This window comes from Aquarana catesbeiana, linkage group LG09 (assembly GCF_042186555.1).
Source record: "Aquarana catesbeiana isolate 2022-GZ linkage group LG09, ASM4218655v1, whole genome shotgun sequence".
Taxonomy (NCBI): Eukaryota; Metazoa; Chordata; class Amphibia; order Anura; family Ranidae; genus Aquarana; species Aquarana catesbeiana.
In genome coordinates this window covers 310,271,153-310,297,485 of record NC_133332.1, presented here as the reverse complement: position 1 = coordinate 310,297,485, position 26,333 = coordinate 310,271,153, and the positions used below count along the sequence as shown (strand labels likewise).

At 41.9% G+C, this 26,333-nt stretch overlaps 1 protein-coding gene across 1 annotated transcript; it reads left to right on the top strand.

Annotated features, from left to right (window-relative positions):
• Nucleotides 1–204: 204 nt before the first annotated feature.
• Nucleotides 205–25,789, top strand: LOC141108745 (cyclic nucleotide-gated channel alpha-2-like). Its single transcript, XM_073600649.1, has 7 exons — nucleotides 205–3,372; nucleotides 4,516–4,626; nucleotides 11,886–12,065; nucleotides 15,540–15,650; nucleotides 19,081–19,187; nucleotides 22,405–23,168; nucleotides 25,092–25,789. Exons 1-7 carry the CDS (start codon nucleotides 3,260–3,262, stop codon nucleotides 25,701–25,703), a joined length of 1,998 nt encoding a protein of 665 aa, XP_073456750.1. The 5' UTR covers nucleotides 205–3,259; the 3' UTR covers nucleotides 25,704–25,789.
• Nucleotides 25,790–26,333: the final 544 nt, after the last annotated feature.

Sequence of the window (26,333 nt, the reverse complement as noted above, 5' to 3'; positions counted from 1 at the left end):
TCAAATTAAAGCTGGAAGTCTGCAGTTAAAGCACATCTTGTTCGTTTCATTTCAAATCCATTGTGGTGGTGTATAGAGCCAAAAAGATTAGAATCGTGTCAATGTCTCAATATTTATGGACCTGACTGTATGTTATATATTTTATAAATACTGTATATATATTGTTATAAATCACCTTATTGTATCTTCTCTGTCTATCTGGTTATTGATCCATCAATATGAATAATGAAACCAAACTCTACGGGGACTCAAGTTAGGATATTAAGGATGTAGACTTACAGGGGAGCTATGATGGTTTATGTCGTATATCTTTGTACTGTCTGTCTATCTACCACTAATTTAAAGATCCTCATCCTACACCCCAGCTTCCAGCACATTAGCTTAGGAAAAGGCCTTCTCATGGGATCCTGGGAAAGCTAACAACTCCAAATCCCAGAAGAGAGTGCTCCTCAGCTTCGCTGAGATCCCAGGAGAAGGTCACCTGACACCTCCCTCGCCTAAGCAAGTGCGCTCAAAGTCAAGGTGTAAGGTGCCTATTATTTCCTTTCATCTCTCAATATTTTATCATTTTTAGGCTTAAATTAGAGGTAGATAGATATAAGTATTTTTTTCTCCAAGTGTTTTATTTTTTTTTTTTTAAATTAGAGGTTTTTATGTAGTGGGTGGGATCTAAGAAATATGTGTCCCCTGTAAGACAGTTACCTAGTGCTAGAATATTATTCATATGGGATACTTTCTATTCATCTGACTACAAAAAGATGAAACAATATTTTTTTTTAAGTTATTTTAGGAAGAAGGCAAGGGAAAGGGAAAGGAAAGAGAAGATGTATAAGAGGAAATGGATGAGAGAGGGAGGGAGGAAATAGAAGAAAACAAAGGAAAAGAAAAGAAAGGGAGAGAAGAAGATAATGAACGCAAGGGGAATACGAGGGAAGGGATTTAAGGAGAGAGGAAAAAGAATGTGAGGAAGGGGGGGATGGAAGGGGAAAAAAAATAGAATAAATGCAATGGAAGGAAATGAGGGTGGAAAAAAATATAAGGAGAAGGAAAGGAAAGAGGAGGTAGAAGGAAAAAGGAAAAGAAAAAGGAAAGGAAGGGAAAGAAGGGAGAAGGAAGGGAAAGAAGGGAGAAGGAAGGGAAAGAAGGGAGAAGGAAGGAGAAGGAGAAGGGAGAAGGAAGGAGAAGGGAGAAGGAAAGAGAAGGGAGAAGGAAAGAGAAGGGAGAAGGGAGAAGGGAGAAGGAAAGGAAAGGAAAGGAAAGGAAAGGAAGAAGAAAAATAAAAAGAAGAGAGAAGGGAAAATGAAAGGAAAGGAAAGGAAAGGAAAGAGAAGGGAGAAAGAAAATAAAAAGAAGAGAGAAGGGAAAAGGAGAGGAAAGGAAAGAGAAGGGAGAAGGAAAGGAAAGAGAAGGGAAAATGGAAGAGAGAGAAGGGAGAAGGAAAATAAAAAGAAGAGAGAAGGGAAAGGGAAAGGACATGAAAGAGAAGGAAAGAGGAAGTAAAAGGAAAGAGAAGAGAAGGGAGCAAGGAGAAGGAATGGAAAGAAAAGAGAAGGGAGAAAGAAAAGGAAAGAGAAGGGAGAAGAGGAAAAGAAAAGAAAAGAAAAAGAAAAGGAAAGAAAAGAAAGGGAGAGAGGAAGGGAAAGGGATGATAATGAATGCAAGGGGGATAAAAAGGAAGGGATTTGAGGAGAGAAGGATGAGAATGGGAGAGAGGGGGAAATGGAAGGGAAAATAAATAGAATGGAAGGGAAGGAAGGTGGAAGAAAATATAAGAAGAAGGAAATGAAAGAGAAGGGAAAAGGAAAGGAACGGAAAGGAAATGAAAGAGAGGGGAGAAGGAAAGGGAAGGTAAAAGGAAAGAGAAGAGAGGGGAGCAAGGAGAAGGAATGGGAAAAAAAGAGAAGGGAGAAAGGAAAGGAAAGAGAAAGTAGAAGGGGGGAAAGGAAAGAGAAGGGAGAAGTGGGAAAGGAAAAAGAAGGAAAGGAAAGGAAAGAAAAGAAAAGAAAAGAAAAGAAAAGAAAAGAAAAGAAAGGGAGAGAGGAAGGGAGAGGGAAGATAATGAATGCAAGGGAGATAAAAAGGAAGGGATTTGAGAAAAGAGGTAAGAGAAGGGGAGGGAGGGGGAAATGGAAGGGAAAAAAATAGAATGTAAGGGAAGGAAGGTGGAAGAAAATATAAGAAGAAGAAGGAAAGGAAATGAAAGAGAAGGGAAAAGGAAAGGAACGGAAAGGAAAAGTAAGAGAAGGGAGAAGGGAAGGGAAGGCAAGGAAGAGATGGGAGAAGGAAAGGAAAGAGAAGGGAAAATGAGAGAGAGAGAAGGGAGAAGGGAAATAAAAAGAAGAGAGAAGGTAAAAGGAAAGGAAATGAAAGAGAAGGGAGAAGGAATGAGAAGGTAAAAGAAAAGAGAAGAGAATGGAGCAAGGAGAAGGAATGTAAAGAAAAGAGAAGGGAGAAAGGAAAGGAAAGAGAAGGGAGAAGCGGGAAAGGAAAGGAAAGGAAGAAGAAAAATAAAAAGAAGAGAGAAGGGAAAAGGAGAGTAAAGGAAAGAGAAGGGAGAAGGAAAGAGAAGGTAAAAGGCAAGAGAAGAGAAGGGAGCAAGGAGAAGGAATGGAAAGAAAAGAGAAGGGAGAAAGGAAAGGAAAGAGAGGGTAGAAAGGGGAAAGGAAAGGAAAGAAAAGAAAAGAAAGGGAGAGAGGAAGTGAGAGGGAAGATAATGAATGCAAGGGAGATAAAAAGGAAGGGATTTGAGGAGAGAGGGAAGAGAATGGGAGGGAGAGGGAAAATGGAAGGGAAAATAAATAGAATGGAAGGGAAGGAAGGTGGAAGAAAATATAAGAAGAAGGAAATGAAAGAGAAGGGAAAAGGAAAGGAACGGAACGGAAAGGAAAAGAAAAGAAAGAGAAGGGAGAAGGGAAGGAAAGGAAGAGATGGGAGAAGAAAGGAAAGGAAATGGAGAAAGAAAGGAAAGAGAAATGAGAAGGGAGCAGGGAAAATGAAAAGGAAAAGGAAAGGATTCAGAAAAAATATAAGATATCAAGGGGACTGCATTCCGTAGCAAGGAAAACAAGAATAGGAACTCCTGTGATTAAACCCAATAGCATGTATCAATAACCAAAATAACATTATCATGTTTTATAAATGGTTAAAAAAAAACACATTTTGCTATTAAAACGAACATTATTCACCTCCCAGCAGGAGGCGGTCCCCTGTACTGATGTTCTTCCCCTGTACTGATGTTCTCTGAACGCTCCCATGGAGGATGACTGGCCAGACAAATCTTCAAAAGAACTCGTCCCCCAGCTTACACCCGCGGTCAGCCAATAAGACACCAAGTGAAAATGAACAGGAATCCACAGACAACTGTGGCAGTAGGTGAGAAGACCATCTAGATTTTCTGACACCTCATTCCTTAATATTGTACAGACATAGCACACAAAGATACAATGTAACATTGTTACTTTTGTATTTACTCAGCTTCATTCATCTGCAGATCGAAGGGATGAGCTTAGTTTTAGACTCTATTCAGCCACAATAAGGGTCCTTTTACATGGTGGAGTCCACCTGCTCAGGGGGGGAATCTGTCTGCTGATCCCCTCTGAGCGGGCGGATGGCTTGTCTGTGACACAGACACAGCCCACTGTTCTCTATGGGCATTCAAATCTGAACAGACTACTTGTCCATTTAGACCTGGCAGCCATTCAATCCAATCCACTAGACGGGTTTTTAGCGGACAGGATCCAATGTCCGCTGTTGCCTGCAGCTCCATAGAGGACAATGAAGGGTCAAAAAAACTGGCAGGCAGACCCGATCAGTCCATCTGTGTGTAAGGGACCTAACCCCTTCTTCCCCTTCTCTCCTTACCTATTATTCGTTTAGCTCTATTTTTCTTACAGTTAATACTTAAACTTTATTATAATTTTTTTATGTTTTTAGTGTCACATTTTATAAAGTAGAAAAAAGTATTTATTTTTTTTAGTGTTATTTTATAAAGTAGAAAAAAGTATTTATTTTTTAGTGTTATTCATCTTTTTTGTTCTACTAATTGCATAATAAACCCAAAAGAAAGCATTGTATGTCCTAAAAAAAAAATATATAATATATATCACTTTGTTATCGCCATTGATATCCAAGTTATTGCAAAAAGAACCGGCCCATAGCAGAAATGTAAAAAAAAAAAAAACGTGGTTAAAAAATATCCTGCCTGCCTAGCTCCATAGATGAAAATTTCCCCAGGGGAAGCTCAATTATCTGAACCTGATGGCCAATTCCTGTCGCAATGTTTGATGTCCCCGACCACACCTAGGCAGCAGATGCTCATCGACTTTTCTCGGAACGTCTCTGGAGCATCCACAGCTATATGAAAGCACACTAATCCTTTAATATGGTGTCATATCATTTTATAAAAATTACACTTTTCCCTAACTAGTTATTTATTAACTCAATTTAGTGCACAAAGTATTTATCAACTGATAACAATATCGCTACATCTGCTGTCTTATGTTTTATGGCCTTTAGGACTTTATCAGTATGCGATGACACATCTTCTGAGCTGCAAAGAGTTATTTCCCAAGACAATGGTGATTTGGTGTCACAGGCATCTTTTAGAGGGAGGGGTGCTCTGTCCAGGTAAGAAACACAAATGATAATATACATACATACATACAGTGGCGTTGCTAGGTCTACAAAAGATCTGGGGCTAGAGCCCATAGCAGCGTAGTAAAGAAAGTCATACGCTCGGGCGGGCATACACATGTATATACAGTAATATACATGTGTGTGTGTATCCCCAGAGAGTCCCCCACTTACATCAGGGTCCCCAGAGAGCCCCCATTTACATCAGGGTCCCCAGAGAGCCTCCCCTTTGCACCAGGGTCCCCAGAGAGCCCCCCACTTACATCAGGGTTCCCAGAGAGCCCCCCTTACATTAGGGCCCCCAGAGAGCCTCCCCCTTAAAATCAGGGTCATCAGAGAGCCTCCCCCTTGCATCAGGGTCCCCAGAGAGCCTCCCCTCCCCTTGGGGACCCCTGCAGAGACTCGGGGCTATAGCCCCAAAAGCCACCCCCTAGCGACGCCACTGCATACATATAAGCTCTGTTTATTGGGGGGGGGGTTGTTAATGCAGTAGTAATGGGACAACTAGACATGTTATGGTGGGGTGACCAAAAAAAAATAAATATATATATATATGTATATATATACTATGTTACCGAAAGTATTGGAACGCCTGCCTTTACACGTACTGTAAATGAACTTTAACCTCCATGGCGGGATGGTTATTTCAGATTTTTGATGCTGAAAGCGATACAATTGCTTTGCATGGAAATTTGGCGTTTTATATTGTAGGCCTGTAATTCTTAGGAATAACTCACTTAAATCTGTCCAAACAAGAGTCTAGTAGACATCCCGGGGTATGATAAAGTTTGAAAAATGAAATCATAAATTATAATATAATAAATAATTATAACAAATAATAATAATATAATAATAATAAAAAATTATTCAATAATGTAATCAAATCAAAAAACACTGAAATTTGCTCAGTTGCAGAATTGTCGCTGTCGTTACTTTTCAGTGTTTGATGACGGATTTCCCCACAAATCACTATCGCTCAGTTCTGCGAGTGATTCTAATTTATTATCGCTGTTTTCTAGCTGGTCTAAAACCACTTTTGATGTAAAGGGACGGTTTTGGTTGCTATGGACAATCTCCAGTTTCCAGGCAGAAAGAACAGTATTTATAATATAAAACTGCATGCAGGACACTGGACAGACCACTAGGGACAAAAGGGATGTGAAATAAATTGATACAGTAATGTAATCTGTAAGATTACAGCGTACTGTATATGTATTGTGTGTTTTACTTTTTGAATTCGGCGCCTTTCTCCGTCCCCATGCGTCGCAACGCTCGCAGGGAACGGAGCTCGGCTCCGTGATAGATCGAGCAGAGAATGGCTCGCACACAGAGCGGGGAGGACATCGCAGGATCCTGGGGACAAGGTAAGTAAGCTGTACCTGGATCCTGCGATGCGATCCCGAGTGTGGCTCGGGGTTACCGCTTTTGGTGCTGAAAATCCACCCAGAGCCAGACTCGGGAATACCATCAGGGAGGTTAATGGCATCCCAGTCTTACTCCATAGGGTTCAATATTGAGTTGGCCCACCCTTTGCAGCTATAACAGCTTCAACTCTTCTGGGAAGGCCGTCCACAAGGTTTAGGAGTGTGTCTATGGGAATGTTTGACCATTCTTCCAGAAGTGCATTTGTGAGGTCAGGCACTGATATTGAACAAGAAGGCCTGGCTCGCAGTCTCCACTCTAATTCATCCCAAAGGAGTTCTATCGGGTTGAGGTCAGGACTCTGCAGGCCGGTCAAGTTCCTCCACCCCAAACTCGCTCATCCATGGTCTTTATGGACCTTTCTTTGCCCATAAAGTCCATACCAACGTCTTGGTATGGTGACGCCTTAAGAGTTCCCTTCACTGGAACTAAGGGGCCAAGCCCAACCCCTGAAAAATAAAAAACCCACACCATAACCCCCACCAAATAATTTGGGCCAGTGCACAAAGAAAGGTCCATAAAGACCATGGATGAGCGAGTTTGGGGTGGAAGAACTTGACCGGCCTGCAGAGTCCTGACCTCAACCCGATAGAACAATTTCATGCTCCCAACTTCGTGGGAACAGTTTGGAGATGGCCCCTTCCTGTTCCAACATGACTGCGCACCAGTGCACAAAGCAAAGTCCATAAAGACATGGATGAGCGATTTTGGGTTGGAGGAACTTGACTGATCTACACAGAGTCCTGACATCAACCTGATAGAACACCTTTGGGATGAATTTGAACGCAGACTGCGAGTCAGGCCTTCTTGTCCAACATCAGTACCTGACGTCACAAATGGACTTCTGGAAGAATGGTCAAACATTCCCATAGACACACTCCTAAACCTTGTGGACGGCCTTCCCAGAAGAGTTGAAGCTGTTATAGCTACAAAGGGTTGGCCAACTCAATATTCAACCCACTTAAAGTCCATCTAAACTCAAGAACAAGAGTATAATATATTGCAGCTTACCAGTTCTTAAATGTGGTGGCTGTATTCCTTTACTTTTTTCAATCTCAAAACATTTTCAGCAAGCACAGAACAATAAGAAAATGTGGAGCAGAATTTGTTGATATGGCACCACACATTCAAATGTATATGTGAAGAACAAAAAAAGAAAGAGAGGACTTTAAGGTACCACACATAACTCCAGAAAAGAGTGAATTCTTAAAGCATTAAAATCCAAAACATATTTTATTACCAACACAAAAAAACACAAAAACAGGTCAACAATGTTAATATCCCTGAAATAGAGCTTAACCTGCTTTGCCACAACTCCTAAGGACTATGTATATATAAATACATATTGTTGCACAGTATTGGGCCAAGGTACAGGAAAGTAGTTTTATATGTGTTTCGCTGTTTATTGGCTTCATCAGGTGACCAAATGCATATCCATGGATTTGTTTATGTAGCGCTGTATTCAAACAGGGAATAAGCCAAGTCGTCTTAGATGGGAAGAGACACAACTGGGTCTAAACGGCAAAAAAGAGCCCCTTTTCTAGCAAAAGAAGAAGAAACGGGGACATTTAAGGTACCAAGAATTAAAGTAAACAATCAATTTAGAAAAAATATACATTTTATTTAAACAATTCTTTAAACTCGCAATAAATATTTGCGAGGATCTCGTATCATTTCTTTTAACATGCACAGCCACTTCTTACGTGTTTTGCTCGGACGAGCTTCCTCAGGAGTTTTTTTGGAAGTGTCGCATGAAATTAAAATATACTATAAGAGAAACAACAATTGTAAATGATTATGTTTGAAAATCGTCACGAATAAAATCGCAAGGCATGTCGATAAAACATGCCTGTATAGATTGTTGTAATATAATAGTCAAATATTATACAAAATTACACTTTTCATAATGATGAACTGAGAATAGGTGCCTACTAGATGCTTGTATTCAAGGAGTATTGATTGTAATTCACACTAGGAAGCCACGGTTTAAAGTAAGAAGATCTTTTGTAATCAAAGAGAGAGCTCTGTATGTCTACAGGCCTGTTTTATCGACATGCCTTGCGATTTTATTTGTGGCGATTTTCAAGCATAATCATTTACAATTGTTGTTTCTCTTATAGTATATTTTTACTTCCAAAAAACTCCTGAGGAAGCTCGTCCGAGCGAAACATGTAGAGTAAGCAGTGGTTGTGCATGTTAAAAAGAAATGATACGAGATCCTTGCAAATGTTTATTGCGATTTTAAAGAATTGTTTAAATAAAATTTATATTTTTTTCTAAATTGATTGTTTACTTTAATTCTTGGTACCCGCCAGCCCTTTCTTCTTCTTTTACTAGAAAATTGTGTCTCCACCCATCTAAGGCGACTTGGCTTATTCCCTGTTTGGATACAGCGCTACATAAACAAAGCCCTATTTATGCATTTGGTCTCCTGATGAAGCCAATAAACAGCAAAACGCGTATAAAACTTACTTTCCTGCACCTTGGCCCAATACTGTGCAACAATATGTATTTATATATACATAGTCCTTAGGAGTTGTGGCAAAGCAGGTTAAGCTCCATTTCGGGGATATTGACATTGTTGACCTGTTTTTGTGTTCTACAGGTTGTTGTATTGGTACCTTAAAAGTCCCGCCTGATCTCATGTCAGCCAGTTCCTGAATATAGCCCCTTTTCTAGGTGGCAGATGTCAGTGATTTGGTGGATGATAACGCCCATACACTCCAAAGATGATAGACCCTCCTCTTATATTGTGGAAACTGGGCAACACGAGATATACTTGGAGTCATCAGTAACAGTTATCCTCTGCCAGTCCCCCAATATGGTACCCTGACCCCATCCCAAAGCCATGGAATATTACCCGACGATCCTGCCAGAAAAGCTGCGTCCTTGTCACTTCCTGCAGAGTTATGCCCCGTACACACGATCGGATTTTCCGACGGAAAATGTGTGATAGGACCTTGTTGTCGGAAATTCCGACCGTGTGTGGGCTCCATCACACATTTTCCATTCGGATTTTCCGACACACAAAGTTTGAGAGCTTGCTATAAAATTTTCCGATGACAAAATCCGTTGTCGGAAATTCCGATCGTGTGTACACAAATCCGACGCACAAAGTGCCACGCATGATCAGAATAAATAAAGAGATGAAAGCTATTGGCCACTGTCCCGTTTATAGTCCTGACGTACGTGTTTTACGTCACCGCGTTCAGAACGATTGGATTTTCCGACAACTTTGTGTGACCGCGTGTATGCAAGACAAGTTTGAGCCAACATCCGTCGGAAAAAATCCTAGGATTTTGTTGTCGGAATGTCCGATCAATGTCCGACCGTGTGTACGGGGCATTAGAATTATAACCCTTGTGTACACTGCTGGGGAAATACAGACAGGCACGCTGATTAGACATGTGCGCGGTCAATAAATTTGTTTCTTTACGTTTCATATTAGAATTAATTCGTATTTCGTAATTTGTGTCCGAAATTTCGTCCGAAATACGAATTTTCGCTAGGTTCGTTAACTTCTCGTAACAATTACAAATGTTCGTTATGATGAATTTATCATTATGTGGGGCTCCCACCATCCCTGTGCTGAGCTCATTATGAGGGGCTCCTCCCATCCCTGTACTGTGCTCATTATGAGGGGCTCCCCCCATCCCTGTGCTGAGCTCATTATGAGGGGCTCCTCCCATCCCTGTACTGTGCTCATTATGAGGGGCTCCCCCCATCCCTGTGCTGTGCTCATTATGCTCATTATGAGGGGCTCCCACCATCCTGTGCTGTGCTCATTATGAGGGGCTCCTCCCATCCCTGTGCTGTGCTCATTATGAGGGGCTCCTCCCATCCCTGTGCTCATTATGAGGGGCTCCCCCCATCCCTGTGCTGTGCTCATTATGAGGGGCTCCTCCCATCCCTGTGCTCATTATGAGGGGCTCCTCCCATCCCTGTGCTCATTATGAGGGGCTCCTCCCATCCCTGTGCTGTGCTCATTATGAGGGGCTCCTCCCATCCCTGTGCTGTGCTCATTATGAGGGGCTCCTCCCATCCCTGTGCTGTGCTCATTATGAGGGGCTCCCCCCATCCCTGTGCTGTGCTCATTATGAGGGGCTCCCCCCATCCCTGTGCTGTGCTCATTATGAGGGGCTCCTCCCATCCCTGTGCTCATTATGAGGGGCTCCTCCCATCCCTGTGCTCATTATGAGGGGCTCCCCCCATCCCTGTGCTGTGCTCAATATGGGCGCTCCCACCATCCCTGTGCTGTGCTCATTATGAGGGGCTCCTCCCATCCCTGTGCTCATTATGAGGGGCTCCCACCATCCCTGTGCTGTGCTCATTATGAGGAGCTCCTCCCATCCCTGTGCTGTGCTCATTATGAGGGGCTCCCACCATCCCTGTGCTGTGCTCATTATGAGGGGCTCCTCCCATCCCTGTGCTCATTATGAGGGGCTCCTCCCATCCCTGTGCTCATTATGAGGGGCTCCTCCCATCCCTGTGCTGTGCTCATTATGAGGGGCTCCTCCCATCCCTGTGCTGTGCTGACTTCCTGGGGTTTTTAAATTTTAGGTTCGTTAACTTTTCGTAACAATTACGAATGTTCGTTAGGAATTTGGATCCGAAATTCGTAAACGAAATTTCGTATTTTGTACGAAATTCGTAAGCATAGCAATTCGTATTTCGGATCCTCCCGAATGTACGAATTTACGGAAATTCGTACAAATTTTCGATTTGTACGAAACTAATCGCACATGTCTAGTAGTAAACACACACTTCCCTGTTCTGTTCTGACAGGAGTGACAGATCGTGTGTTCCTATTAGCCAGGGACCACGATCCGTCACTTCCTCTAGTTATCCTGCGTGCACACGAGCGCAAGAGTTCAGCGAACTTTTGTGTGACCGTCGTGTATGCAAGCCAAGCTTGAGCGGAATTCCGTCGGAAAAACCATCCAAGATTTTTCCGACGGGATTCCGCTCAAGCTTGGCTTGCATACACGACGGTCACACAAACGTTCACTGAACTACGACGAGCCGAGAAAATGAAGTTCGATGCTTCCGAGCATGCGTCCAACTGTTTCCGAGCATGCATAGGAACTGGTACAGACGATCGGAATTTCCGATCGGAACTTTTTCCGACCGAAAAATTGAGAACCTGCTCTCAATCTTTTGCTGGCTGGAATTCCGTCAGCGAAAGTCCGATGGAGCATACACACGGTCGCATTATCGGACCCGAAAGCTCTCATCGGACTTTTTGCTGGCGGAATTTCCGCTCGTGCGTACGAGGGCATTAGTCCCCTCCCCCTTCAGTTAGAATCACCTCCCACCCTTCACCGCCCCCTAGTGGTTAACCCCTTCACAGCCAGTGACATTTTTACAGGAATCAATGCATTTTTTTATCATCGCAACGATCGCTGTATTAATGCCAATGGTTCCAAAAAATGTGTCAAAATTGTCCGATGTGTCCGCCATAATGTCGCGGTCACGATAAAAAAAAAAGAAAAAAAAATCGCAGATCGCCGCCATTACTAGTAGAAAAAAAAAAAATAATAATAAAAATGCTATAAATCTATCGCCTATTTTGTAGACGCTATAACTTTTGCGCAAACCAATCAATATACGCTTATTGCGATTTTTTTTTTTTTTTTTTTACCAAAAATATGTAGAAGAATACATATCGGCCTAAACTGAGAAAATATTTGCTTTTTTTTAAAAAAAAAATGGGGATATTTATTATAGCAAAAAGTACAAAATAACTAATTGTCGCTCTGTCTACATGTTTCGCTTACACAATCGATTGTCTGATCCAACTTTTTTTTTTTTTTTTAATGTAACCTTCTTAGGATAGTGCGTCTAGTGGTGGTCTTGCGAGAGTGGGCCCACAGAAGCCTACGCGATCAAGATCAAAGGCCCGATTCCTTTCTAGACCGATTCCGTGGACCTGAAGGGCAAGCCGCAGAAGCAAATACCGGAAAGGAGAAACAAACGCAGGACAAAAAAGAAGAAACCAAGACAACCCCTAAGTAAGATAAAAATACCGCATGTACAGCGCCGTGAAAAAGTATTTGCCTGATTCTCCTTTTTTTTTTTTTTTGTATATTTGTCACACTTAAATGATTCAGATCATCAAACAAATTTTAATATGACACAGATAACCCGAGTAAATACAAAATGCAGTTTTTAAATGATAATTTAACCGGACCGCCGCACGCCGATATACGTCCTAACTTTTAAGAGGAATATCGTTGTTATGGCAGCAACTAGCTGCCATAACCCCGGTATCCTCTCTTTCGGCCGGCGGTCCGGTTTCCGATAATAGTGGTCTCTGCGGCGGATTCGCCGCAAGATCACTTTTATCGGTGGCGGGAGAGGGGCGCCCCCCCCCCCTTTCCGCCGTGCTCCGGTGCTCTCCGCTGCTTACCAGCGCCGTTGGCAGCGGCGGAAGGCGATCGGATTCTCTCACGTCACTGGCATGGAGACGATCGAGGGGAAGATGGCCCCTCACCCGTCTCCATACCATTGCAGGGCGGAAGCGACGTCAAAACGTCACTTCTGCCCATAGCTCTTAAAGGTTCTTTTTTTCTTTTTTTTTTATGACAATTTTTTTTTTTTTTTTATTGCATTTTTTTTGTGTGCATTTTTTTAAATGATAATTTTTTTTTTTTTTATTGCATTTTTTTTTTTTTTGCATTTTTTTAAATGACATTTTTTTTTATTATTGCTTTTTTTTTTTTTTTTTTTTTTGCATTTTTTTAAATGACAACATTTTTTTATTGCATTTTAGTGTAAATAAGATCTGAGGACTTTTTGACCCCACATCTCATATTTAAGAGGACCTGTCTTTCTTTTTTTCTATTACAAAGGATGTTTCCTTTATTCCTTGTAATAGGAATAAAAGTGACACATTTTTTTTTTCTTAGAAGAACAGTGTAAAAATAAAAAATAAAATAGAATCCCAAACAGAATCCCAAAAATTATTAATCTCTTCTCTGTACAATATTTTATTGTCATATTTACCTTTTATCTTTATATTTGTGCCTTATACTGCATTTCTGTTAACAGTTTGACATCTATGATGTAATATTCTTATTCCATGTTAAAATCTCTTACATTTTGGGTATTTATAATACCCACTTTCTATGTACTTATTACCCCTTTTATATCCAATAAACTTTATTGTGAAAAAATAAAATAAATGAAAGGTAAAATAAAAAAAAAAAATTTTAAACGCGCCCAGTGCCGCCGAGCTCGCGTGCAGAAGCGAACGCATACGTGAGTGGCGCCCGCATATGATAAAGGTGTTCAAACCACACATGTGAGGTATCGCCGCGATCGGTAGAGCGAGAGAAATAATTCTAGCCCTAGTCCTCCTTTGTAACTCAAAACATCCAACCTGTAGAATGTTTTAAACGTCGCCTATGGAGATTTTTAAAGGTAAAAGTTTGTCGCCATTCCACGAGCGGGCGCAATTTTGAAGCGCGACATGTTGGGTATCAATTTGCTTGGCGTAACATTATCTTTCACAATATAAAAAAAAAAATTGGGCTAACTTTGCTGTTGTCTTTTTTAATTCAAAATGTGTATTTTTTCCCAAAAAAAAAGTGCGCCTGTAAGACCACTGCGCAATTACGGTGTGACAGAAAGTATTGCAACGACCGCCATTTTATTCCCTAGGGTGTTAGAAAAAAAAATGTATAATGTTTGGGGGTTCTAAGTAATTTTCTAGCAAAATAACCTGTTTTTAACTTGTAGACAACAAATCTCAAAAAGAGGCTCGGTCCTTAAAGCGGAGCTCCACCTTAAACAAAGATATTAAAAGCCAGCAGCTACAAATACTGCAGCTGCTGACTTTTAATAAACGGACACTTACCTGTCCCAGGGTCCTGCGATGCCGGCAGCCGAAGCCGATCGATCGCTCGTCTCTCGGCTGCCCCTGCCTCCATCCTCGGTCAGGGAATCAGGAAGTGAAGCGTTGCGGCTTCACTGCCCGGTTCCCTACTGCGCATGCGCGAGTCGCGTTGCGCGTCTACACTGGTCCCCGTTGTGTTCTGGGAACTGTGTGTTTCCCAGAACACAACGGGGGTGGGCGGGCATTTGCTGCTAGCTGTATTATACAGGTATCTGCACCCCCCCTCCCCCCTGAAAGGTGCCAATTGAGGCACCGGAGGGGGGGGGGAAATCCGATGAGCGGAAGTTCCACTTTAGGGTGGAACTCCACTTTAAGTGGTTAATTTATTAAGGGGAAAAAAGCTGTCCAAATCTACCTGGCCCTATGTGAAAAAGTAATTGCCCCTAAACCTAATAACTGGTTGGCGGCAACAACTGCAAACAAGCGTTTGCGATGACTGGAAACGAGTCTTTTGCCGCGTACACACGATCGGAATTTCACTCAGAAAAACCTTGGATGGTTTTTCCGACGGAAATTCCGCTCAAGCTTGCCATGCATACACGCGGTCACGCAAAAGTTCTCTGAACTTTCGACCGTCAAGAACGCGGTGACGTACAACACTACGACGAGCCGAGAAAATGAAGTTCAACGCTTCCGAGCATGCGTAGGGAGTTTGCGCGTCGGAATTGCTACAGACGATTGGAATTTCCGATAGGGCCTTTTTCCGTCGGAAAAATAGAGAACCTGCTCACAATCTTTTGCTGGAGGAAATTCCACCAGCAAAAGTCCGATGGAGCATACACACGGTCGGAATTTCCGACCAAAAGCTCACATCGGACTTTTGCTGGCGGAATTTCCGATCGTGTGTACGGGGCATTTCACTTCGTTGTGGGGGACATGTGGCCCACTCTTATTTGCAGAATCGTTTTAATTCAGCCACGTTAGAGGGTTTTCTAGCATGAACGTTCTGCTTAAGGTACAGCATCTCAATCGGATTTAAGTCCAGACTTTGACTAGGCCACTCCAAAGCCTTCATTTTGGTTTGTTTGAGCCATTAAGAGGTGGACTTACTGGTGTGCTTCTCATTGTCCTCTTGGAAAATCCAAGTGTGCTTGAGCTTGAGGTCATGAACTGATGGCCAGGCATTCTCCTTCAGCATTTTCTGGTATGTTTCCACCAATTATGGCAAATCCATAGGGTCCTGAAACTGCAAAGCAGCCCCAGGCCATCACACTACCACCACCATGTCTGACTGTTGGTATGATGTTCTCTTTATGAAATGCTGGGTTAGATTTATGCCGGATGTAACGGGACGCACACCTTCCAAGACTTTTGTCTCATCAGTCCACAGAATATTTGCCCAAAAGTCTTGAGGATTATCAAGATGATTTTCGGCAAATGTGAGATGAGCCTTTGTGTTTTTTTTGGTCAGCATTGGCTTTGGCCTTGGAACTCTCCCATGGATGGCGTTTTTGCCCGGTCGTGAACACTGACCTTACCTGAAGCAAGTGAGGCCTGCAGTTCTTTAGATGTTGTTCTGGGTTCTTTCTTTTATGACCTCCTGGATGAGTCGTCAAGGGTCAAACGTGTGTTTTTCTTTTCATCACAGGGTGAAGTTATCTGAACGATTTGTGATTGACCCTGCAGGAAAATGGTATTATCGGTGGCTTATCGTCATAGCTGTGCCTGTGCTGTATAACTGGTTCCTATTAGTAGTGAGGTAAGTCTTGGTTGCAATCTAAAGCCTCGTACACACACGGTACGGTTGTTGGCAGGGGATTGTCTGTTGACAGACTGTTGTCCTAAAACCTGAGCGTTAGTACGCTCCTTTTGACAACTGTTGCCCAATTTTCCGCCGCCGACAAATGTTGGATGACAGGCTAGTAAATTTTCGGCGGACAAGGATTTGACGTCTGATTTTCGTATGGTCAGTACACAAATCCGTCACACAAAATTCGAAAAAATACAAAAACTAATGCTCGGAATCGATGCTCACCAAACACGAAATTAGCAGAAGGGGCCCAAAGGGTGGCGCTCAAGAGCTGAAATTCCTTGTAGTACGTCACTACGTTCGTGTTTGTGGCACGACAATTGTGTAACGTTAGTATGCAAGACAACATCCTGGCACACGCCCTTTTGACAAAAATCAGACGCTCGGTTGGCCGACAATCGTACCGTGTGTACGAGGCTTAAGGGTGAAATACAGCAGATTTTTTTTCAGACCAGGGTCACTTGCTAACCTCAGCGGAATATAAATACCTTGCTGATGTCAAGTTCATCTACACACCTCGTTGTCTTTAACACTGACACACAAATCCTGAATTGCAAAATACTAATTTTGGTGTCAAAGGGAAACCATCAATTCATTCCAATGGTGTCAAAATATCCATAGAAGCCCTATCAGCTGCTATGGGGCCCTGGGGGGGGGGGGGGGGAAGGGGGGCCCCAATTGGGAAGCTGTTGCATATGTAGATAACACAGATCCAGTGCGGTATTTTTCGCAGTTGCAGTTGACTTTGCCTCTCTGACCCCTGTGAAGTCTCCAGGTTAGAAGAGCTTGCCATCAGACACACAATGGGGGGTCTTTGGAAAAGTTGTGCGTCTAGTCTCAGCTCTGCCTGGCTTTCTCTGTGCAGCAAGCAGCATTGGTTTAGCTGCTGGGTGTCTTAGCATTACAGATAAGATCTCTTTCTCATCTGGGAGCGGATTTACCGACCTCAGAGCTTCTGCAGCCCAATTAGTACTCTGAAATTAGCGCTTCTTGCCTAACACAGTTTGTTTAAGGCTGTAAAAAAAAAAAAAAAAAAACCTCCCAGTGAGACAATGCATCTGACAGTTGCTGCTTTGAAAAAAAAAAAAAAATCCTCAATTTAAAGAAGGATTTGTTCAGATTTCACGTTGTGGGAACCAGCGTTCCCGCTTGGGAATTTAAAAGAGCAATTTACACACGTTTCAATGTGTTGTGCATAGGGGCAGTCCATTCACAGGATGTCCTGTGCATGACGTTTGTCACCCAGCTCCTGCTCCTTTTTGGGCATCGAGCTTTGCGCAACTTTTAAACTCGGGTATTGGTGCGATTGTGGAGCAACGGAGTCACACCACGATTGGGGTGCCATTAAAAATAATGTTGCACGGTTTGTTGCGATTTGGAATCGTGGGCAAAACTGCGGCGATTCTGCTTGTGATTCCAAATCACCTAAAATGAACAGGGCCTTGTGCTATAGAGTAATGCAATGTGCAGAAGCGCCAACAACTATAATAAATAAGTAAAATATATATATATATATACATAGATTATATATATATATATATATATATATATATATATATATATATGTATATCTATCTGTCTATCTATACATATATATATATCTATAGATATATAGATATATATCTATATATCTATAGATATATATATATCGATATATATATATCTATAGATATATATCTATAGATATCTATATAGATATAGATATATCTATATAGATATATCTATATATAGATATCTATAGAGGTATCTATAGATACCTATATATATATTGAATGATATAATAAAAATATAAATCAATCTAAAAAAAATAAATACAGTATAAAAAATATAAAAAACTATGTAAAATAGAAACAAAAGAATCGATTTTTTTATTTTCTTCATTCCTGACTACTAGAGTAATACAATGTGCAGAAGCACCAACAACTATAATAAATAAATAACATTTTTATATATATATATATATATATATATATATATATATATATATATCAAAAATTTGGATGGGTTACCTCTACTGTTCCTCTAGTTCTTTAGGTAGAGATCAGTTTCAGGGTGGACTCACAATATTCCACCAATATCCAATAGAAAAAACGACAGGACACGTTCTCCAATGCCAAAATATATTTATATCAAATGCTACATGTACCATGTAACCATTTTATGCCTTGAAGAGCATTTGATATAAATATATTTTTGCATTGGCGAACGTGTCCTGTCATTTTTTTCTACACACATATATATCTATATAGATATATATATATATATATATATATATATACTGTGTATATATATATATCTATATCTATATATATATATAGATATAGATATATATATATCTATAGATATATATATATATCTATATCTATATCTATATATATATAATTAAAATATAAATCAATAAAAAAAGTATAATATAAAAAGATAATAAAAAATAAATAAAACCATGTCAAATAAAATAACAATGTGGCTAATATATTTTTTTTTAAATTCCTGACTACTAGAGTAATGCAATTTGCAAAAGTGCCAACTACTAAAATAAATAAACCAAATAAATAATGAAATATAAATAATATAGTTATAATATGCTGTATATCAATGTATATATTATAAAATATAAATACAAAATTACAATATAAATCAGTGTAAAAAAATATGTATACATAACACAAAAAATATATATATATAAAAAAAAAAAAAAATATATATATATATATATATATATATATATATATATAAATCAATATAAAAGGTAAATATAGTATAAAACAATATACAAAAATAAATAAAACTATGAAAAATAAAACAACAATATGCCTTTTTTAATTTTTTTTTCCCTCCTGGTTACTACACTATCTCTTTCAGCATTTTCTTGCTGTGGTAGCGGATAGGGTTGGTAGAGCTTAGGATTTGCACCAAGGCCCTGAAGTGCAATCCCCTATTAAAGATTAGTTGATGTGGAAAAAGACTGGTGAGCAACTAACAACAGAGTACAAATTCTCTATAGGACAGTGCAAAGTGCCCGTGCTGACCAAGATCAAAGGATTTTGGTTCATGGCTGTGAGGCCTCATAAGCTATATCTCATTGGATCAGAGACTGGTGAGTATAAGACAGGCGGGGCAGCTTTTGGCAGGGGCTCCTTTTTTTTTTTTTTTTGACGGCCAAATGGGCTTTTTTCCATGGGAATACCACACTGCAACCAGCAGGCTAGCATTTGGCCAGAAATTCAGAGCTGTCCTGTACACACTTCCTGTGTTATTTCTAAAGATGCTATTTAGCCCTCCTACACGTTATTTTTTATTAAATGCACCTAATTTTACATACAGCCTTTTTCTGTCATAGCTTTTCTCCAAATATTTTTTCTTTCTTGCTCTTTGGCAGGGCCTGCTTTGATGACCTTCAAACCAGTTATATTATAGTGTGGCTTACCCTGGACTATGTTTGTGACATCATATACATCGTTGACATCATAATCCGATTCCGTACAGGTGGGTTTAGACAGCTACCAATAAATAAGCTTATCAGAATAAATCATGTGAACCTTTTCTGGTATATCTAGCAGTAGCTAAGTATTGTACTGTGTTAGCCATCAATTAATGCTCCCTGTAACTCTGTATATAAAAAACCAATGTACTCAAGCTATGTAGGCTAGTGGTCTGCTCCTGGGCTGTGGCCTTCCTCCTAATGGGATTGCAGATCTCCTAACCACCCGGCTCCCGCAGTGCTTCCCAGCTCACACAGCGCCCTTAAATCTCGCACAGTACTCTCCAACTTCGTACAGTGCCTACTGCAGGGCCTCGAGCCCCCCATAGTGCCCCCAACCTCTAACAGTATTCCACACCACCCCCCCAACCTACAACACAGCCCTCAACTTCCCACAGTACCCCGCCAGCCCCTGAGGCACCCTCCATTCTCTCACATGCCCCTGCAAAGTCTCCAGCTTCCTGGAAAAGCCCCAAGCCCCCATCACCTAATGAGCCACCAAGTCTACTGCAGGGTTCCCTAAGCCTCTTCAGAACCCCCAACCCCCAACAGTGACACCCAGTCCCACCCAGAGCCTTCAAGCCTCTAAATTAATTTTCTGTATTCCCTTACTTTTATTGTGTATATAACTTTTTTTTTACTGTTTGGGCATGGGAAGAAACCAATGTACTCAAGCTATGTAGGCTAGTGGTCTGCTGCTGGGCTGTGGCCTTCCTCCTAATGGGATTGCAGATCCCCTAACCTCCCGCAGTGCTTCCCAGCTCACACAGCGCCCTTAAACCTCACACAGTACTCTCCAACTTCGTACAGTGCCTACTGCAGAGCCTCGAGCCCCCCATAGTGCCCCCAACTTTTAACAGTGTCCCACACCACCCCCCAACCTACCCCACAGTCTTCCTACTTCCCACAGTACCTTCCCAACCCCTGAGGCAACCTCCATTCTCTCACATGCCCCTGCAAAGTCCCCAGCCTCCTGGAAAAGCCCCAAGCTCCCATCAGCTAATGAGCCACCAAGTCTACTGCAGGGTTCCCTAAACCTCTTCAGAACCCCCAACAGTGACACCCAGCCCCACCCAGAGCCTTCAAGCCTCTAAATTCATTTTCTGTATTCCCTTACTTTCATTGTGTATATAACTATTTTTAGGCGTAAATTGATTGGTTTGCGCAAAAGTTATCACATCTACAAACTATGGGACAGATTTAGGGACTTTTATTTATTTTTTATTGTTTTTACTGGTAATGGCGGCAATCTGCAAATTTGAGTGGGACTGCGACATTGTGGCGGACAAATCTGACCCCAAATGACACTTTTTGGGGATCAGTGACATTATTACATTGATCAGTGCTATAAAAATGCACTGATCAATGTAAAAATTACACTGGCAGGGAAGGGTTTAACACTAGGGTGCGATCAAGGGGTTAACTGTGTTCCCTAGGTGTGTTCTAACTCTAGGGGGGGTGGGACATGACAGAGACCACTGTTACAGATGATTCGGAACAGTAGATCCCTGTCATGTCATCTGTCAGAATGGGGATCCGCCTTCTTTACAAAGGCAGATCCCCATTCTGCCTCTGTACTAGGCGATCACGGGTCGCCGGCAGACATTAAGTCCACCCGACCAGCAAGGATTCTCCTGCAGCCTGCAGCGGGAGCAAGGGCGCGCCGGCACATGCCCACCCGCAACTGCGCGAGCCGACGTAAAAGTATGGCGTTTCGCGCATGGGGAGCCAACTTGCGACAGTACAACTGCTGCAGCTGGTCCTTAAGTGGTTAAGGTTAAAAGAGGAATAAGGTTGAGAACCACTACTCTAGACAACCATATACTGTTAAAATCTGTAATGTTTATTATGTCCTTCCACTAGACTGTATGAGCAGGATGGGTGGATTATCTTTCGGAGTCCCTCGTTGGGATCCAATATGTCTGTTCTCCTCCAGCCAGCCACACATAAACCCATCCACATAAACCCATCCCCATAGAGGGCCAAGTTAGAAGTATTTCATCCAGCCATTGTCATGCTTTTTAATACGTCCCATCCTGAATGGTCCTCATGTGGTGTATGTGTAACTCTAAATATGTGGGTTTCCAGACCATTTCAGGTTGGTACTCAAGTTCTAAAGACCAACGCTAAGATTTTTCTAACTTGAGCCTCTCTCCTCCCTGAAGAACCCTCCATAATTTTGTAAATATAATCTATTAGGCATACCTTTTTTTTTCCTACAGTTTTTAGGTTGGTCCAGTGACTTCACAAGTTTTCCCTCTTTTCCTCCAGAGACAGTTGTGGGCAACCCTGACTCCTAGACAGCAGGATGTAATATTGTGTGAGGGCTATTCTGCCCATGAGTGCTGCAAGCCCAGGCTGACATGATGATACGCCCCCTCAGAGGGGAGTGTCTGTAACAACCTAGACCAGCCATTCTCAACCAGGATTCCATGGAACCCTAGAGTTCCCCTAGAGTTTGCTTGGGGTTCCTTGAGCTGTGGCTAATTGCCCCCCTCATCTGATGGTCCCTGCATAGTTCTAGGGCCAACACCACTTGTCAGACCCAGAACTATGTCACCAATTATGTGTTTAGCTGACTGTAAGGGTGGTGTTCTGACCACCACTGTAAGGTGGGGAGGGGGGGGGGGGGCATTCTTCCCACTGATCACTAATGCGGGGGACATTTTCCAATGACCTAATCTTAGCAGGATTCCCTAGAACCTGATCGTTATTTCAAGAGTTGCTCTGGAGTTAAAAGGTTGAGAAAGGTTGGCCTAGACTCAGAGAAAGTTGGTTGAATGGTGCGGGGCAGGGGAGAATCGCAGAGCGGTGAATCTGCACTGGATAGGGGGTGAGTAGCACAGAGAAAGCTGTGAAAGTGGATTTGAGCTTTAAGGAGTTGTGTAGTGATCTCTAGAGTTTGGAGAGATTTCCATCACGGGAAGTGATGAGAATCCCTCCAATGGGGAAACCAATGGCAGTAAAAACTTCATGGGAGCGTTAACCCTTCACCACTTGATCCAAGTTCGAATGAAAAGTATTGGCTGGAGTTGGGGCTTCTAGAAACTGTTGTTGATGTCTCATATACTGATTATGGCATGATACATTTTCTACATTAATACTTTTTTCATTAAACCTATGTCAGATTTTGTTTCCTAAAGCTAACACTATAATCTTGTAAACATCCAAAATTCAGATTGACCATATTTAACTTTTACTCTTCTATCTTCTTTTTTCAAGGATTTTTGGAGCAGGGAATGTTGGTTAAAGATACAAAAATGCTGAATGACAACTATGTCCAAACCTTGCAGTTTAAACTGGATGCTTTTTCGATACTTCCAACCGATCTCGGCTACTTGGCACTTGGAGTACATCATCCAGAGCTGCGCTTCAACAGACTTCTGCACATTCCACGCATGTTTGAATGCTTCAGCCAGACGGAGACTCGGACTAGTTACCCCAATATCTTTAGAATCTTTACCCTAGTTTTATACATCATACTTATTATACATTGGAATGGCTGCATTTATTATGCTATATCTAAGGGCATTGGTCTTGGAACAGATTCATGGGTCTACCCAAATATTACTGATCCTGAATATGGTTCCCTTACTCGTGAATATGCCTACTGTCTGTACTGGTCCACTTTGACTCTTACCACCATCGGGGATACCCCTCCCCCCGAAACCGATATAGAGTATGTTTTTGTAATTTTTGACTTTTTGGTTGGAGTTTTGATCTTCGCCACCATTGTTGGTAATGTGGGCTCCATGATCTCAAACATGAATGCGACGAGGACTGAGTTCCAGGCTAAAATAGATGCCGTCAAGCATTACATGCAGTTTAGAAAAGTAAGCAAGGATTTGGAGGTCAGGGTCATTAGATGGTTTGACTACCTATGGACAGTCGAGAAGACAGTGGATGAAAAGGAGGTGTTGAAAAGTCTCCCTGACAAACTGAGAGCCGAAATTGCCATAAATGTTCATCTGGAAACTTTAAAAAAGGTGGGTCAATTTTCAGAATCCCTTAAATACTTTTATATGTTTTCGGAGAATATTTGATATTAATACTTATATTGGGCAACTTGTTTCAGGAGAAACTCAGCCAGCCATTCTTAGTGCTGTTAGAAAATGCTAGTCCTTATCAAGCCTTAACACAGGTCCTCTAGTACAGGGGTCTCCAAACTTTTTGAACAAAGGGCCAGTTTAATGTCCCTCAGACTTTGAGGGGGCTGGACTGTGGCCAGTGGGAAAATAAATTGCCCTAGCGTCAGTGGGAGTATGTCCCAAAGAATGTCCCATCATTGTTATTGGTGGAAGGAATATTGCCCCCTTGTTGGTATTGGGAAAGAAATAATGCCCCATCATTGGTGTCATTGAGAGAAACAATGCCCCATTGTTAGCATCACAGCAAGTAATAGTTCATCACCATTGTTATCAGTGGGAAGAATAGTGCCCCATTGTTGGATTTTAGGAAAGGAATGTGAAAGGAAAGGAATGTGAAAGGAAAGGAATGTGAAAGGAAAGTGCCTCATCATCGGTGTCATTGGGAGGAATAGTGCCCCACTGTTGTTATCAGGGGAAGAAATAGCGCCTCATCATTGGTGTCAGTGGGAGGAATAGTGCCTCATTGTTGGTATCAGGAAAAGAAATAGTTCCCCATCATTGGAGTCCTTGGTAGGAATAGTGTCCCATTGATGGTATCCGGGGAAGCTATAGTGCCCCATCATTTGTGTCAGTGGGAAGAATAGGGCCCTGCAGCTGGTGTCAGTGGGAGGAATAGTATCCCATTATTGGTGTCAGTGGGAAGAATAGTGCCCCATTGTTGGGGTCTGTGGTAGGAATAGTACCCTACTGTTGGTATTGGTGACAGGAATTATATCCCATTGTTGGTGTAGAAGGAATAGTGCCTTGTATCAGTGGAAGGAATAGTGTCCCAAGAGCCTATTAAGGGCAAGCAAAGGACCACATCTGGCCCCCGGGCGACAGTTTAGAGACCACTGCTTTAGTGCATTCCATTATGATTCTAATAACATCTACTGCTTAAACCCAGAAGTGGTTTGGCTTTTGCCCTGAAACTCGTTGGGTAACCAATATACTTTTCAAAAAGACCTTTAAGTGATACAAGCTTTTGTGCCAGGCATTTAGGCATGGGACATATAGAAAGAGAAGGAGGGCGCACTGACCTTGTGCATTACCAAAGATAAAATGTATTTAAATAGTAAAAACAAGAGTGATACTCACAAACAAATGTTTAAAAAAGGCTTAACAGTGCTCCAACAATTCAGAAACCGTGTCTCTAGACACCTGCAACCTGGATCGGATGTTAGGAGGAACCAGATGGCATCACAGAAGGCTTACGCCATCGCTGATGAAGAGGGTACTCCCTCGTAACACGTAAGCCGTCTGTGATGCCATCTGGTTGCTCCTAACATCTGGTCCAGGTTGCAGGTGTCTAGAGACACGGTTCTGAATTGTTGGAGCCTTTTTTAAACATTTGTGAGTATCACTCTTGTTTTTACTATTTAAATAAATTTTATCTTTGGTAATGTACAAGGTTGGTGCGCCCTCCTTCTCTTTCTAAATGTTCCAGCTCTAAGGATACCCATTGTTCTGAGGAGGGCAGCAAGACCGTTGACATTCCACATATTTTATCCGAAGGGTTGGCTACACCACTTACACATTGACTAAAGCTCCCGAGCACAGGAGATAGTCTTGTATTAGCTAGGCATGGGACCCAGAAGACATCAGCAATCACTCTAGTAGCTGCAAATAAAATTCCAGCTTCCACAGGGATCCCACAGGTATGTAATATGCATACACACAATAGTCCAAGCTGGACCAATGTAACCATGCAATAAAATCCATACCTTTTAAGTTTCTGACTCTTTAGCATCTCTGATTTACACCCTTATGCTTATGTCCCAGGTTCGGATCTTCCAGAACTGTGAAGCTGGTCTTTTGGTTGAGTTGGTCTTGAAGCTCCGTCCTCAGGTTTTCAGCCCCGGCGATTACATCTGCCGTAAAGGGGACATCGGTAGAGAGATGTACATCATCAAGGAGGGGAAGCTTGCTGTTGTCGCAGAGGATGGGATTACTCAGTACGCTGTTCTCACTTCAGGGAATTGTTTCGGTGAGATTAGTATCCTCAACATCGAAGGGAGTAAGATGGGAAATCGAAGGACGGCCAGTATTCGGAGCCTTGGGTACTCGGACCTTTTCTGCCTTTCGAAGGGCGACCTGATGGAAGCTTTGGTAGAGTATCCAGATGCCAAGAGGATCTTGGAAGAGAGAGGAAGAGAAATACTGACCAAGGAAGGCCTGCTTGATGAGACGAGGGAGAAAAATGCGATGGCGGGTAAATCTCCAGAAGAAAAAATGGAACTTCTGGAGTCCAATGTGGACCTGTTACACACTCGCTTTGCTCGTTTGCTTCGAGAATACAGTTCTGATCAGCAAAGCCTCAAGCAGACGGTCACCCTCCTAGAGGGGAGATTAAAGGACTTTCAGGGGCGAGAAGTGTCCTCGGATGAGATGTAAAGGGAAAGTCTCCACTAATAAAATGATATTCCTGCTACATAAAGGTTTTTGTTATGTAAAAATTATTTTGAATCTATAATAAAGTTTCATCTGCTTATACGTTGCCTTCCCGGGTTCATCTCTACACCCCTTCATCAACAGGCTAATGACAAGACCTGTTTTTATTCAAACTTTTTTTTTTTTTAGACCCAGTGATATCATCTCCTGGTCTATGTGCTTCTGTATGCAAAGCAGGCAGATATTGATGGTGGGAGGGGCCATCAGGATGCTGTACATAAAGTCATGAAAACATCCCAGCACCCTGCCTCAGTGCTCCGCTCAAGAGCCACAAACCCCGATGCAAGCCGTGGGAGGAGTTATGAAAATATCAAAATTTGTTGACACCCACTTTATTTTTTAGCTCTGTACAATGTAATATAACCGTCACCATGCAATCTGTGTGCCTTATTCTCCCCGAGAGCCTTATTAAGTCATGTGAATTTTAAAAATGTCCCTTGCTAAATTCCTCTGAAAGCGGAATGATTCATGAGCTGTGTGTATAAGATATTATATACATGTATACTGAGAGAACAAGATCTGTTAGGGGCGTCAGATTCATGTTTGCCTTGCTTAGAGTCTGCTAAAGTAGTG

Bases quoted from the DNA above. Each gene is read 5' to 3' on its own strand.
- LOC141108745 (XM_073600649.1), top strand. From the start codon at position 3,260: ATGACTGGCCAGACAAATCTTCAAAAGAACTCGTCCCCCAGCTTACAC. The intron at 3,373-4,515 runs GTGAGAAGACCA...TATGGCCTTTAG, and splicing joins ACAGACAACTGTGGCAGTAG to GACTTTATCAGTATGCGATG. The intron at 12,066-15,539 runs GTAAGATAAAAA...TTTTCATCACAG, and splicing joins GAAACCAAGACAACCCCTAA to GGTGAAGTTATCTGAACGAT.